Source organism: Narcine bancroftii, chromosome 4 (assembly GCF_036971445.1).
Source record: "Narcine bancroftii isolate sNarBan1 chromosome 4, sNarBan1.hap1, whole genome shotgun sequence".
Taxonomy (NCBI): Eukaryota; Metazoa; Chordata; class Chondrichthyes; order Torpediniformes; family Narcinidae; genus Narcine; species Narcine bancroftii.
In genome coordinates, this window is record NC_091472.1 from 16,253,745 (window position 1) to 16,266,440 (window position 12,696).

The 12,696-nt window shown below is 46.5% G+C and overlaps 1 protein-coding gene across 2 annotated transcripts in view; it reads right to left on the bottom strand.

The window, feature by feature from the left end:
- LOC138760349 (5-hydroxytryptamine receptor 1D) overlaps positions 1 to 10,173 on the bottom strand; it is a 74,318-nt gene extending 64,145 nt beyond the window's left edge. For both annotated transcript variants that reach the window (XM_069930821.1, XM_069930822.1), the window contains exons 1-2: positions 9,683 to 10,173; positions 7,179 to 7,339 (exon numbers count right to left, since the gene is read on the bottom strand). In XM_069930821.1, the coding sequence (XP_069786922.1) occupies positions 7,179 to 7,339; positions 9,683 to 9,836 (315 nt within the window). In that variant the 5' untranslated portion in view covers positions 9,837 to 10,173. The remainder of the gene's footprint in view (positions 1 to 7,178; positions 7,340 to 9,682) is intronic.
- Between the last annotated feature and the right edge of the window lie 2,523 nt (positions 10,174 to 12,696).

Below are 12,696 nucleotides of genomic sequence, written 5' to 3' on the forward strand. Positions count from 1 at the left end.
TACCTTTTCTTTGGTGCACCTCTGTCACGGTGGCCAGTGGAGAGCTCGCCATATAATACGATCTTGGGAAGGCGATGGTCCTCCATTCTGGAGACGTGACCCATCCAGCGCAGCTGGATTTATTACATGACAATAAAAGGAACCTTGATCATTATTGAAGCATCACTCTTTTTGCACTATTGCAATTATTTTTAATATTTATTGTATTGTTTTCTGTCTCATGGCATTTAGTGGTAATTTAATTTATACTGTCGATGTAGGAAGACCTTGTGAAGCTGTAGCAAGGAAGAACTTTGGTGTATCGAGATTATACTTGTGTATCATTTAATAAACACTCACGCGTAATTGTAATCATTTCTGGTTTCCTCTGTCAGCTCACTCATATACAAAAAGTAAGTTCCCATAGACATATTTAAATGTGTACCATTCGGCACAGCCAGGCTTATTTGTTTTCTCTGATTTTCAACCTCTTCCTTCCATTCTCCACTTCCAGTCCTGCCTTTCCCACCTTTGAATCTGTGCTCGGCTCCACTCCACGGTCGTTCACACCTCCCCCAACAACACCTGCAAACGTGCCCGCGGGCGATATTACATCCCCGCCGAGGTGGAGTCTGTCTGGCCTGTGCATGCTCCCCCTTCTTCCACAGAAATGGCCCCCGTGCCCCGTAATCGAAAGCCTCCTCCTTCCTGCACCCTCTCGCCTGCTCGCATTCATCTGCATTTTCCTATTCCTGCGTCCACTGGCAGAGGGTCCTGGGAACAATCTGGAATCACCACATTTCCAGTCTTGCTTGTTTTCTAAACAATGTTATCGGTATGATCCACAGCTTCTGGCTGTTTAGCAGAAGGGGGAAGCTATTATTAAACTGGAAGGGGAGCAGAAGATTCAGAAGAATGTTGCCGAGATAGGAGGGTTTGAATTGTAAGGAGAGGCTTGGACATTTCTCTCTGGAGTGTGGGGAGCGAGGGGGAACCATATCAAGATTTATAAAAGCATGAGGGGTATAGATAAGATACAAAGTCATAGTCCTTCTCCCTGGGTAGGGGAGATTAAAAACTGGTAGGCATCGATAAAGATGAGAGGGCAAAGATTTAAAAGGGGCCTGAGGGGCAACTTTTACCACACAGAGGGTAGTGGGTGTGTGGAAGGAGCTGTCATATGAAGTAGTGGAGGTGGGTACAGTTACAACCTTTGAAGACATTTAGATAGGTACCTAGACTCAGGAGGCCGTAGGTTCTGTCTGCAGTTCCCAATGATCACTGGCATTGCTAGGGGCATGCGGACCGCACCGGGTGACACCATCAGAGGGGGCGAAACCAAAATCATTGCCTATTAAATTTTTGTGCCATGTTTCAGCAGAAATTTATTATTTTTTATAAAAATATCCTTGTCATTAGTTATAGCATCAAAAACATTTCTCGTAAGCCCAGCTTACGTGTATCAATATACCCTATGATGCTAATTTGCTATTTGAACCTTCTAATGTGCTCTGGTCAGAGCCGTCATTATTACCCAATTGCAATGATGCATTGAATCACGTGGTTTCGTCTCCACGCGCCACGAGCACGCGCTATTCTTTTCATTGCTGCTGGTGTTTGTATAGTCACTATTTTTGTCAAATTTTCTGGTGTTTTACTACAATATTGTGGTCATTAGTATTTGTGATTTACGATTAACATTAGTACAAAAAAAATTACTAAGGATTCTGTATGGTCTGGTACGGGAGGATGCCCATGGGCTGGGGTGGAGGGGGTGACGCCAGGAGTTACTTCATCAGGTGACACCAACCCTAGTGACACCATTGTCAATGACATAGGATGTTCATTCCGTACCATACCTGAACATGGGTGTCATAAGTTCGGAATCAGCTGACCCTAACTTCCATGAGCCATTTCTAACTGGGTCATCAAACAGTTCTACTGAGGGAGCTCAGTGGGTCGAACAGCATCAGTGGTAGAAAAAGAACGGTTGATGTTTCTAGATGAAACCTTGCATTCAAGACTTTCTAACTGGAGGTCTAATTGTGAACTACATTTTATCACTTGCTATTCCAACTGAAAATGACAAAGTTAAGAAAATCTAACAATGGAACTAAATTAAACGTATATGTAACTGAGAAAATTGACAGTCAGAGAAGAAGGCCTGGTTCGCAAGGACTTCAGTCACGCTTTTGGCAACTCCTGTGTCGCTGGTCCAGAAAATAGGGCATGTGAGATCGAGGCACGTTGGCATACTGGATCCCAATATTATCTTGGAGATAGAGGGTAGTGGTGGATGGGAAGTTTCTGACTGGAAGTCTGTAAAAAGTAGTGCGATGCTGGGATCGGTGCTGGGAGCATTACTGTTTGTGGCATACGAATGCCTGGATGACAATGTAGGGTATAGGATGAGTAAGTATGAAGATGACATGAACATTGGTGGAGTCATAAGTACCAAAGAAGGTTCTCTAAGTGGTATATAGATCAACTGGAACATAGCTCACAGCAATGGTCGATGGAATTTAATCCAGACATGCAGATAATGCAGGAGAAGTCCAATTCTGGTGGGACATGGAGTAACTGTGCTGAGCAGAATGCAATCTGCCGAAGGAGCTCAACAGCAGGAGCAGCATTAGCGAGAGAAAAAGGATGGTTGACGTTTTGGGCTGGAACCCTTCATCAAGTCTCGAGGGAGGACCCCTACCCGAGACGCCGACCATTCTATTTCTCTCACTGCTGCTGTTCGACCCGCTGAGCTCCTCCTGCAGACGTGGTTTTTTGTATTGCTCCAGATTCTCCTGTTTTTCCATCTTTGCAGTGTTGTGCAGGCACGCCTTCGGCTGCAAGTAAAAAGCTCACTGAAAATGACCACACAATGGTAGTGAAGAGAACATTTGGTACGCCCGTCTTCATGGGTCAAACATCGATGACAAGTGTTGGGGTGTTGAAAGGTTGTTTCCCATGGTGGGAGAGTCTAAGACAAGAGGGCACTCTTTCAGGATTGAAGGGCTTCTAGCAAGAGGGTGGTAAATCTGTGGAATTTGTTGCGGAAGCCAAGGCATTGGGTGTATTTAAGGGAGAGATTGATGGGTTCTTAATTAACAAAGGCACAAAGGTTATGTGGAGAAGTTCGGGCAATGGGGCTGAGTGGGAAAATAGATCAGCTGATGATTGAAGGGAGGGTGGACTCGATGGGCTGAATAGTCTATTTCTGCTCCTGTCTTGTGGTCATGTTGCAGCTGCTCAAAGCCTCACCTGGAGAATTGTTCTGGTTACCACATTACAGGATGGATGTGGTTACAATAAACAAATACAGAAGAGACTTACAAGGATGTTGCCTGAATTGAGCTGTAGATATGAGGAGAGATTGAATAGGCTGGGTTTATTCTCTCTGGGATGCAGGGAGCTAAGGGGTGACGTTATTGAGGTTTATAAAATTGTGAGGGGGCCCTGATAGGACAGAGTGTGATTCTTCTTCCCAGGAAAGGGAAGGCTAGAATAAGAGTCCACAAGGGGAGAAATTTAAAGAAGATGTAAGGGGTACATTTTTCCGCACAAAGTGTGGATGTTATCTGGAACAAGCCACCAGGAGGTGGTAGAGACGGATACAATTATCATATGTAAAAGGCTCTTGGACAGGTACTTAGATAGGGAAGGAGTAGCGAGATGTGGACTAAGGCAGGTAAGTGGGATTTTATGATTAGCCTGGACAAGAAGGGCTGAAAGGGCTAATTTCTCTCAAAATGACTTGACAATGGAGACACACAGTGCTGAACAGGCCCTTCAGCTCAACTCTTCCATGCTAATCCAAGTTGCTTGCATATGGTCTGTATTCTTCCGAGCCCTTCTTATCCAAACTACATACTTGGGTCTGCACTTGGTAAGCAAAACCACCTCTTTATTCCACAAAATCCACATTCTACAGACACTGCCCCATTGGGAACAGTGTCAAATCACCGCAGATAGAGCTGCGGCTTCAGCCCTCCATTTCATAATCACAGGAGGGGGTACTGAGCAAGCGTACCTAGCTGTATTGCAAATCTTGGGGGGGGGGAGGGGGGAGGAAATTAAGCTTGCAGAGGTGGTTTCAGAAATGGTCTGCTCAGTCCTTTCCCATTAGGACTGAATATTTCACATGCAGTGGGAATGAAATAGATAACCAACAATAAGGTTGTATATCCCATTACATTGTGCCATTCACATGGCAGAGGATGCTATAGGTGCTCTGTGGTTAGTCAAGGATTTCTCATGGTGATATGTGAGTGGAAAAAAAAGGTTGAGACCTACTGCCATAGACAATGGGTTTTGGAGAAACCAAATATTTATGTGTCCTTTATAAATAACTCTGGGTGAGAAAAAAAAGTCTTTTTTTTAAACTGAAGAAAGTTGCATCTACTTCCTTCACTGACAACACCTCCAGCTGTAAAGCACTTTTACAACAGCCTGAAAGCAAGGAAAGATGCTACGTAAATGCAAGTCTTTCTTGAAACCGTCAGTGAGTTGGTAGCAGAAAAAGACCCATCCGGTCAGCACCTGCACTTCATGCTTCACTGTAGAACAGCTAGAGGGATAAAATGCTAATTCAATTCTCTCACATTCTTTATTTAGCAAACACATCGGGGAGTTTAAAATAAGTGCCTTTGGATTTGCAAATCAGGAACGATTTATTTCACAGATAAATGCAAGGTTACACTAAAAAAGGCAACCATTTAAATTCCACTGATTTAATATTTTGTGCTTGCTTGGAGAGAATAGATCAAAGGAAGACTGGCTTACGGTGATCGAAAGAGTTAATTTCCATTTTTATTATTTGGGACTACAATATTCAAGAGGTTTTTTTTTTGCTAACATTCCAGTCATGTTTAAAATCCGGTGCATTCGTTTAAGGTGATTGAGCAAAATGTTATTTTTTATTACATGGAATCTTGTATCCTCTGCATCTTAAAATCTTTCATGCCGCCCATCTTTTTGGAAGTGCAGGTTTCTATTATTACCCAGTAACCTGAATACTGCGGGCACAAAGGCATAATGTCTTGGCTAATCAGAAGGCTTTAACGACAGCCAGGTTCAAGCCCTGTTGTGGCATCTGGGGAATTTAAATTCAGTTAATTAAATAATCTGAAATTAACTCACCGCCAATAGCAATAATCGTGAAACTGACATTATTGTAAAATAAACCATCTGGTTTCCAAATGCCCTACAGGGAAAGACATCTGTTGTACTTACCTGGTTTGGCCTGCGTGAGACTCCTAATTGCCCTCTCGATTGACCTAATTAGCCTTCGGTTCAAGGACAACCAAGGACATGCCACAAACATTTGTACTTGTCCAATGATGCCCACGTCTTGTACATCACTAACAAAAGAATCCCCAATTCCTGCATTATTCTAAAAGTGCAGCTGATAAAGAGATCAAACAAACTTGTATATTTTCACAAAACAAACTTTCTTTAAAATTAAATGTTAATTTACAGGTGCATAGGAGACACAGGTGCTTCCCTGATGTTCAAGCATCAGTTGTGTTCATCTTGTTCAAAACTGTGGATAATCGGCACTTTGAATATTGACTCTCCATGAGCATATTGGGAATTTTAGCAGCTGTTTGGAAATATTCTCAGAATAAACTGAAAAAATTCACAATACAACCCTGCCTTCCAAATGATTCAGTATGTTAAGCGCTTTGAGATGTAATTCTCACTTCCAAGAGCCGGGCGCAGGTCTTTCGTTCAGAAATGATCAATTTAACCCTTTTCTCCAGGCCCACATCAGCCTGGTCCCAGAAATCCTCCCATCCTGGCGTCCTTCTGATTTCTGATTTAAGCCAGTCTTGCCAGCTCCTAAGGTCGAGCTAGAGTAAATGCAAGTAGGTGAGATACAAACCAGAGGACATGGGTTAAGGGTGAAAGGGGAGAAGTCTAAGGGGAACTTCTTCACAGAGAGTGGTGGGAGTGTAGAATGAGCTGCCAGATGAAGTAAAAACACAAAATGCTGGAGAAACTCAGCAGGTCAAACTGTCCTTTATGTAGCAAATGCAAAGATACAGAACCAACGTTTGGGCTTGAGCCCTTCATCAGAGTTATGAGAAAATGCCTCCTTCCTTTGCCACCCCACCCCCCCCTTACCCCTCTACTCTTTGTTCGGATGCCTGTCGGCATTTTCTCATACTTTGATGAAGGATCAAGCCCCGAAATGGCAGTAATGTATCTCTGCCTTTGTTACATAAAGGACACGGTTTGACCTGCTGAGTTTCTCCAGCATTTTGAGTTTTTACTTCAACCGCGGTGTCTACAGAATTTTGTGATTTACTTCTGTCAGCTGAAGTGGTGAATGCGGGCCCAATTTTAACACAAGAAAAATTTGGACGGGTGCTTGGATGGGAGGGGTATGGAGGAATATGGAATGGGTACAGGACTAGGCAGAATAGTTTGGCATGGACACCAAGAGCTGAAGGGCCTGTTTTCTGTGCTATGATGTTCTACAGTTCTCAATGCTGAAATTCTCCTCCTATCCTTTCATTCACCATCTCTGCCTTAAAATACTGCTTAAAATGTAACTTGATCAGTGGAAGCAGAGAATTCTGGAGGCTGAGATGTGTAAAATGCCACTAGAGAACAACACATGTGACTGATGAGGTTCTGGCATCTGTCTTTGATCAAGCTTTTTGCCAAATATTTCTTTGTGCAACTGGGTATTAAAACTTCTCTGATAAAACTACTAGGAATTATCTTGCGATTGTAGTTAATGAACAAAAGTGCTGGAGAAACTCAGCAGGTTCCACAGGAGGCAAAGATATAACTAATGTTTCAGGTCTGAGTCCTTTGACAAGGTATCTCCTTGGAGCAGGTTAACATTAAAGGTACCATGCAAATACTGGTTTGTGTTCTTGTTTTTGCTTGTATTTTTGTAGAAAGATTAGCTCTTTTATAATTAGCATGAATTGTCAAAAGAGGGGGTTTCCATGTAAATCCGGTCAAAGATTATTTCTGAGCTTCCACTGCCTTACGCAACCTTGGGGAACTGATGGTCTTTTAATCTCTGCAAGCCCTTTCCATTAGTTACAGACAGATTTTCTTAAAATGCAGGATGAATTATTCTGCTCAAGCATAGATTGTTTTCATTCTAGATCGTGATATCTCTATGCAATCTGGTTTTAATCAATCAGAATCAAAATATCTAGCTGAAAATTCAAAGAAACACTCACGTTGTATCTGTTCCAGTCCTGGTAAAACACCGACATGGCCACAAACGGCATGACCCCAAGTCCCACCAGACAGTCACTGACAGCCAGATTAACGAGAAACACTGAAGTCACCGAGTGAAAGTGCTTGGTCACAGCAATGATCGCAACCACCAGAACGTTACCTGAAACAAAGCAGATCAATTCAGTAACTTCTTGGCAGTGTTGGTAATGAATCTCTGTACAACTGAGGGCTAAAGATGAATTATTACTCTTCAGAGTGATAAAAGTAAAAGCGCAATTCTGGAGACACTTAGCAGGTCAAACACTATGCTTTATATAGCAAGGGCTTGAGCTTCATCAAGGTATGGACAAAATGTGGGCAGATGCCCAAACCCCTTAGAGTGGGCCATGCTGTCTTCAAAGAAAACAACACTAGGATCCCCATCTGAAGTGATAATGGGAACGGTTCAAATGAATCCTACACAAGGGTTGGCTGGTAGAATGGGTGTGGGAGACTAGATCTGTGTGTGTACGCAATGGCCTGGATAAAACATCAAGTCTCTGGTCTAGATTGGAGGGAGAGTCTATTAGAACCTACACTCTCTAACAATAGGGCATCTGTGGCAAGAGAGGATATGAATTCAGGGCTAGAGGGCAGGACATGTAGAACGGAATGGGATGTTGGATTAAACCTGCATAAATTGGGAATAGGTCTGGAGAGAGAGGTTTCTTAGAGTCTACACCTGGACTGAACAACTCAAGTGAACGTTCTGAGATGGTAAGAAAAAGATAAATGAGGACAGTATCTTTGATATAGTCTATGTGAATTTTTATGAAGGCTTTTAAGGAGGTCAAACCCATGACTTTAAGAGAAGCTAAAGCAGTCTTAGTGACAGAAAGCAAAGAAGAACGGACGATGAGTGTTCTTGCATTCGAAAGCCTGGTACACGTGGAGTTCCACAGGGCTCAGTATTCATTCTTCTGCATTTAAAATATCAATGATTTGTCCCCATAAAGAAGTTTGCAATGCACAAGTAATTGGCTGCATGATCTTGGCAGGAGGAAAGCTCTAGTACGGAAGATAAAGATGGTCTAGTCGGCTGGACAGATAAGGGCCAAACCGAATTTCACCTGGAGAAGTGCAAGGTGATTCCCTTGAGGATGTACAGAAAAGCCAGGGAACAAAAATAGAAAGATATTGAAAAGTGTGGAGAGACAGAAGGACTGGGAAATTTATATTCACGGGACATCGATTGGGTCAAAAAAAGCGGTTAAGATGTCACAGGGGCTGTTTTTCTTCATTAGAAAGTAAGAACCATGGGCTGATGCTGGAACTGCAACACTAATTAGGCCACAACTCCAGTACTGCAGGCAGCACTGGTCACAGTTTTCGGGAACGAGGTGACCACACTGAAAAGGAGTCCACGGGCGATCTACAACGTCGTCGGGAATTGAACATTTCAGCTTTGAGGAAAAGAGTAGAAATGCTGGGGTTTTTGTTTTTGCATTGCAAAGAGAAGGTTGTGGGGAGGGGTTGGATTCAAGTGTATGAGGAAGGGCCTGGACAGTTTAAAGAAGGAAACACTCCCCTTCTCAGGTAGAGAATAGGGAGCAGAGATTTGATGCAAACCTGAAAAGGGATGGGGGAGGAAAAATGAGGGAAACATTCTCCTGGCAATGAGTGGTGGGGATGTGGAAATGGCATCCTGAAGGGGGTGGGGGAGAGGGAGGGGCAGAAACTCCTGCTCTTTTTAGCCTTCTGCTGAAGAGCCATGACCCAGGAACTCGGTGCTGGAGGGCGGGACTAGATTGGAGAACCGCTTTGACAAGCAGCAGGGAAGGACGACGTTCGGCCCTTTGCGTCCTTACTGGAAATCGCCGGGGCGTTTCATCTATGAATGAGCGCGGGGGGATTCTTGCGCCAAAGGAGAGCGGCGGCAGAGGGGCTTAGCTTTGTTCCCGAAATGAAATGTAACGCACTGGTACATTTCGGGGAGGGGGGAGACGGTAAAGAAAATAACTCGTTTGAAACCTCGAGGGGGGAAACGCCACCAAGCTGCCCGCTCACCCATTCCCCAGCCCGCTCACCCATTCCCCAGCCCGCTCACCCATGAGCCCAATCCCCAGACACTTGTGTTGAAAGGATTTACAAAACGAGGCTCTTGGAGGTTCTGCGAATGAGCCCAATTCTTTGCCAAGGGCGTCTCATTTTCATCCATCCCATGCCCATTGCAGGTTGAATTTGCACTGGAAGGATGTCTTGATTTGCGCAGTTTTGGCTCCATCCTCCTGTGCCCAGAAACACCAGCGCAGAGAGAAACCTGTGCACATTAAAGGTGTTGCAGCGGGAGTTTGGGGGGGTATTTTATTGTTGCGAACCTCTCCTTCCAAACTATTGCACAAGGTTAACCTGCTGGAGTGTGAACGAACGCCAACGTGGAGCCGGGCTCGGTTTAAAGGGGGGGGGTTCAGCGAGGCTCCGACAAGCGAACCGCACACACGGCGGCGAGTGACTCGGGCCAGACCTGTGATCGCAGCCACGCACATCAGGACCATGATGGTTTCCAGCAGGATCTTGACCGGGACGGACGAGGAGAAGCGGCTGCCCGGCGTGTGCGCTGCGGTGCCGCCGGCGGACAGGTTCGTGAGCAGCGAGGAGGAGGAGGCAGCCGAATCCATCCCGCGGAATCAGCGACTGCGGCCGCCGGGGTTCGAGCCCCGCTCCGTCTCCATGACCGGACCGTCGGACCGGGTCCCGAACAGCCGAGGCAGGTGGCAGCCGGCGCCAGGAGCAAATCCACGCCGCCCAGACTCAACACCTCCAGGGTCGCGTCTCCTGGTCCAAACGCCTTGCTTTAGAACAACTGGAGGAGTTGGCAGCAGGAAATCGCCTGTGGTCCAGAACCTGCGGCTCGTCGCTTCATGCACCGCCGGGATCCCCGTAGCCCACAACTCTCTGATCCCCCCCCCCCACTCTTTTCTCTCTCTCTCTCACACACTCACTCCTTCTACATCCTCGATATTGCAGCGTCTGAGATGGAGCAAGCCCCGCCTTTCTCTCTCCCTCCTCTTTAACCCCCCCCCCTTCTCTCTACCCCACCCCTTTCCTCTCTTCCTTCCTCTCCCCTCAACTCTCTCTCCTCCCTTTCCCACCGTCTCTCCCTCCCGTCCCTCTTCCTTTTTTCCTCTCTCACCTCCTCTCTCCCCCTCCCTTTCTCTCTCTCTCCCCCCCTCCTTTTCTCTCTCTCCCCCCTCTCTCTCTCCCACTCTCTCTTTCCCCTCTCTCCTTTCCGTCCCTTTTTTCCTCTCTCACCTCCTCTCTCCCCTCCCTTTCTCTCTCTCTCTCTTCCCTCCCTTTCTCTCTCTCTCCCCCTCTCTCTCTCCCCCCTCTCTCTCTCGCACTCTCTCCCCCCCTCTCTCCCACTCTCTCTTTCCCCTCTCTCCTTTCCGTCCCCTTTTTTCCTCTCTCACCTCCTCTCTCCCCCTCCCTTTCTCTCTCTCTCTCTTCCCTCCCTTTCTCTCTCACCCCCTCTCTCTCTCCCCCGTCTCTCTCTCCCCCTCTCTCTCTCTCTCTCGCACTCTCTCCCCCCTCTCTCTCCCACTCTCTCTTTCCCCTCTCTCCTTTCCGTCCCTTTTTCTTCCTCTCTCACCTCCTCTCCCCCCTCCCTTTTTCTCTCTCTCCCCCTCCCTTTCTCTCTCTCTCTCTTCCCTCCCTTTCTCTCTCACCCCCTCTCTCTCTCCCCCGTCTCTCTCTCCCCCTCTCTCTCTCTCTCTCGCACTCTCTCCCCCCTCTCTCTCCCACTCTCTCTTTCCCCTCTCTCCTTTCCGTCCCTTTTTCTTCCTCTCTCACCTCCTCTCCCCCCTCCCTTTTTCTCTCTCTCTCCCTCCCTTTCTCTCTCTCTCTCCCCCTCCTTTTCTCTCTCTCTCTCTCTCTCCTCCCCCCTCTCCCGCTCTTCTCCCCTCTCTCAGACACACTTCCACTCAAAGCAGTTGAGCGCAGCCGGATGGATTGGACTCCCCCCCCCCCCCCCCCCCGCATCAATCTCTGCAACCGGGGCAACAATTAAACGCAGCCCTTCTGTGTGAGAGAAGGCGGGGGCGCAGTTTCAAGTCTCCCCGTTCATTCGACCCTTAAACGGCACAGAGGCAGGGAGGAAAAGACACTGCAAGATGCTGGAATCCGGAGCGAAACCAGTCCACTGGATGAACTCCGGGATGGAGCAGCATCTGTGGAGGAGAAAGGAGACGTCAAAGTTTTGGCTGGAGAAGGTTCATCAAGACTTGAGAAGTAGATCCCAACGTGCAGTATCTTTCATTGCAGGAATGGTGCCGGCAGTACAGCTCACTGACACCTTTTCCAGTCTAGTACCCCCGCACTACTGACCCTGAGTCCTGCCAGCAGATTGTGCAGCTTCAGATTCCAGGGTCTCCAGTCCCTGTGTCCTTGCTGCAGTCAGTGTTCAGGGGAGAGGTGTCCTTTACAAGTTCATTGTCATCTGACTGTACAAGTCCAACCCGAGGAAACCGCGTTCTCCGGTGCTCGGTGCAAAACATGTGGACACACAACCAGACATAACGCACAGACGTACAAACAATATTCTATATTCACATACACTTTCTTTTAGTAAATATGAGGGTCTCCACTGTGTGTGTGAGCAGCTCCTTTGGTTGTTCAGCATTCTCATGGTCTGCTCAAGGAAGGGAGAAGAGTACAGCCCAAGAACAATGGGCCCCAACGCCCACCCCGAAGGTGATGCCCGAGATAACCTCCAAGGTCTACTGCTTGGACATGATCAATTTCTATTCATTCTGTGGCTTACTTTAATTCTCAGCAGTGGCCCTAAGCTTCCAGTTGTCTGCCACTTGAATATTCCATGCCACTTCCAAACTGACCTATCACCCTGAGTCCTCCTCCACTCTTACAAGGAGGTTCAGAATGAGCTTGAGGAACATCTGACCACCTTAGAGTACTCGACATTGAATTTTCTAGCTTCTGATAACTTGCTTTCTCTGTCTATATCAGAACTGTGTGTGACATTAGCTCCGTTTCTCCCCGCACCCCCCCCCCCCAACCATTAGTACACCTTGGCTGACAATTTATACCACATCTCTCTACTTTGTCACCCTCTAACTGCCCTATTAATAACCCATCACCACAACATCCTTGACCCCATCCTATCAATCCCGCTCCCACTTTTTTTTTGCAACTTAAAGCTAACCCTTTTCTCCCTTTCCCAGTACTGACGAAGTGTCTTCAACCCATTAAAAAACACCGATTCACTCTCCATAGATGCTGCCTGAACTGTTGAGTGTTTCAGCATGTTCTGGTTTTGCCACAGAAATAGAGTTGAACTAAAATTTGTCACTGAACCACTTAAGGAGGGTCTTGGACAAGAGACCATGAGCTGGAGGAGGGTTTTAATCAGGGTTTTAAATGAGGAAAAAGAGAGATGGATTTAAGGAGGGAATTCCAGGATGTAAGGCCTTGGTGCAATCAGATTAACACAGATGTTCCTGGAAGAGAAATTTGTTCGTGAAT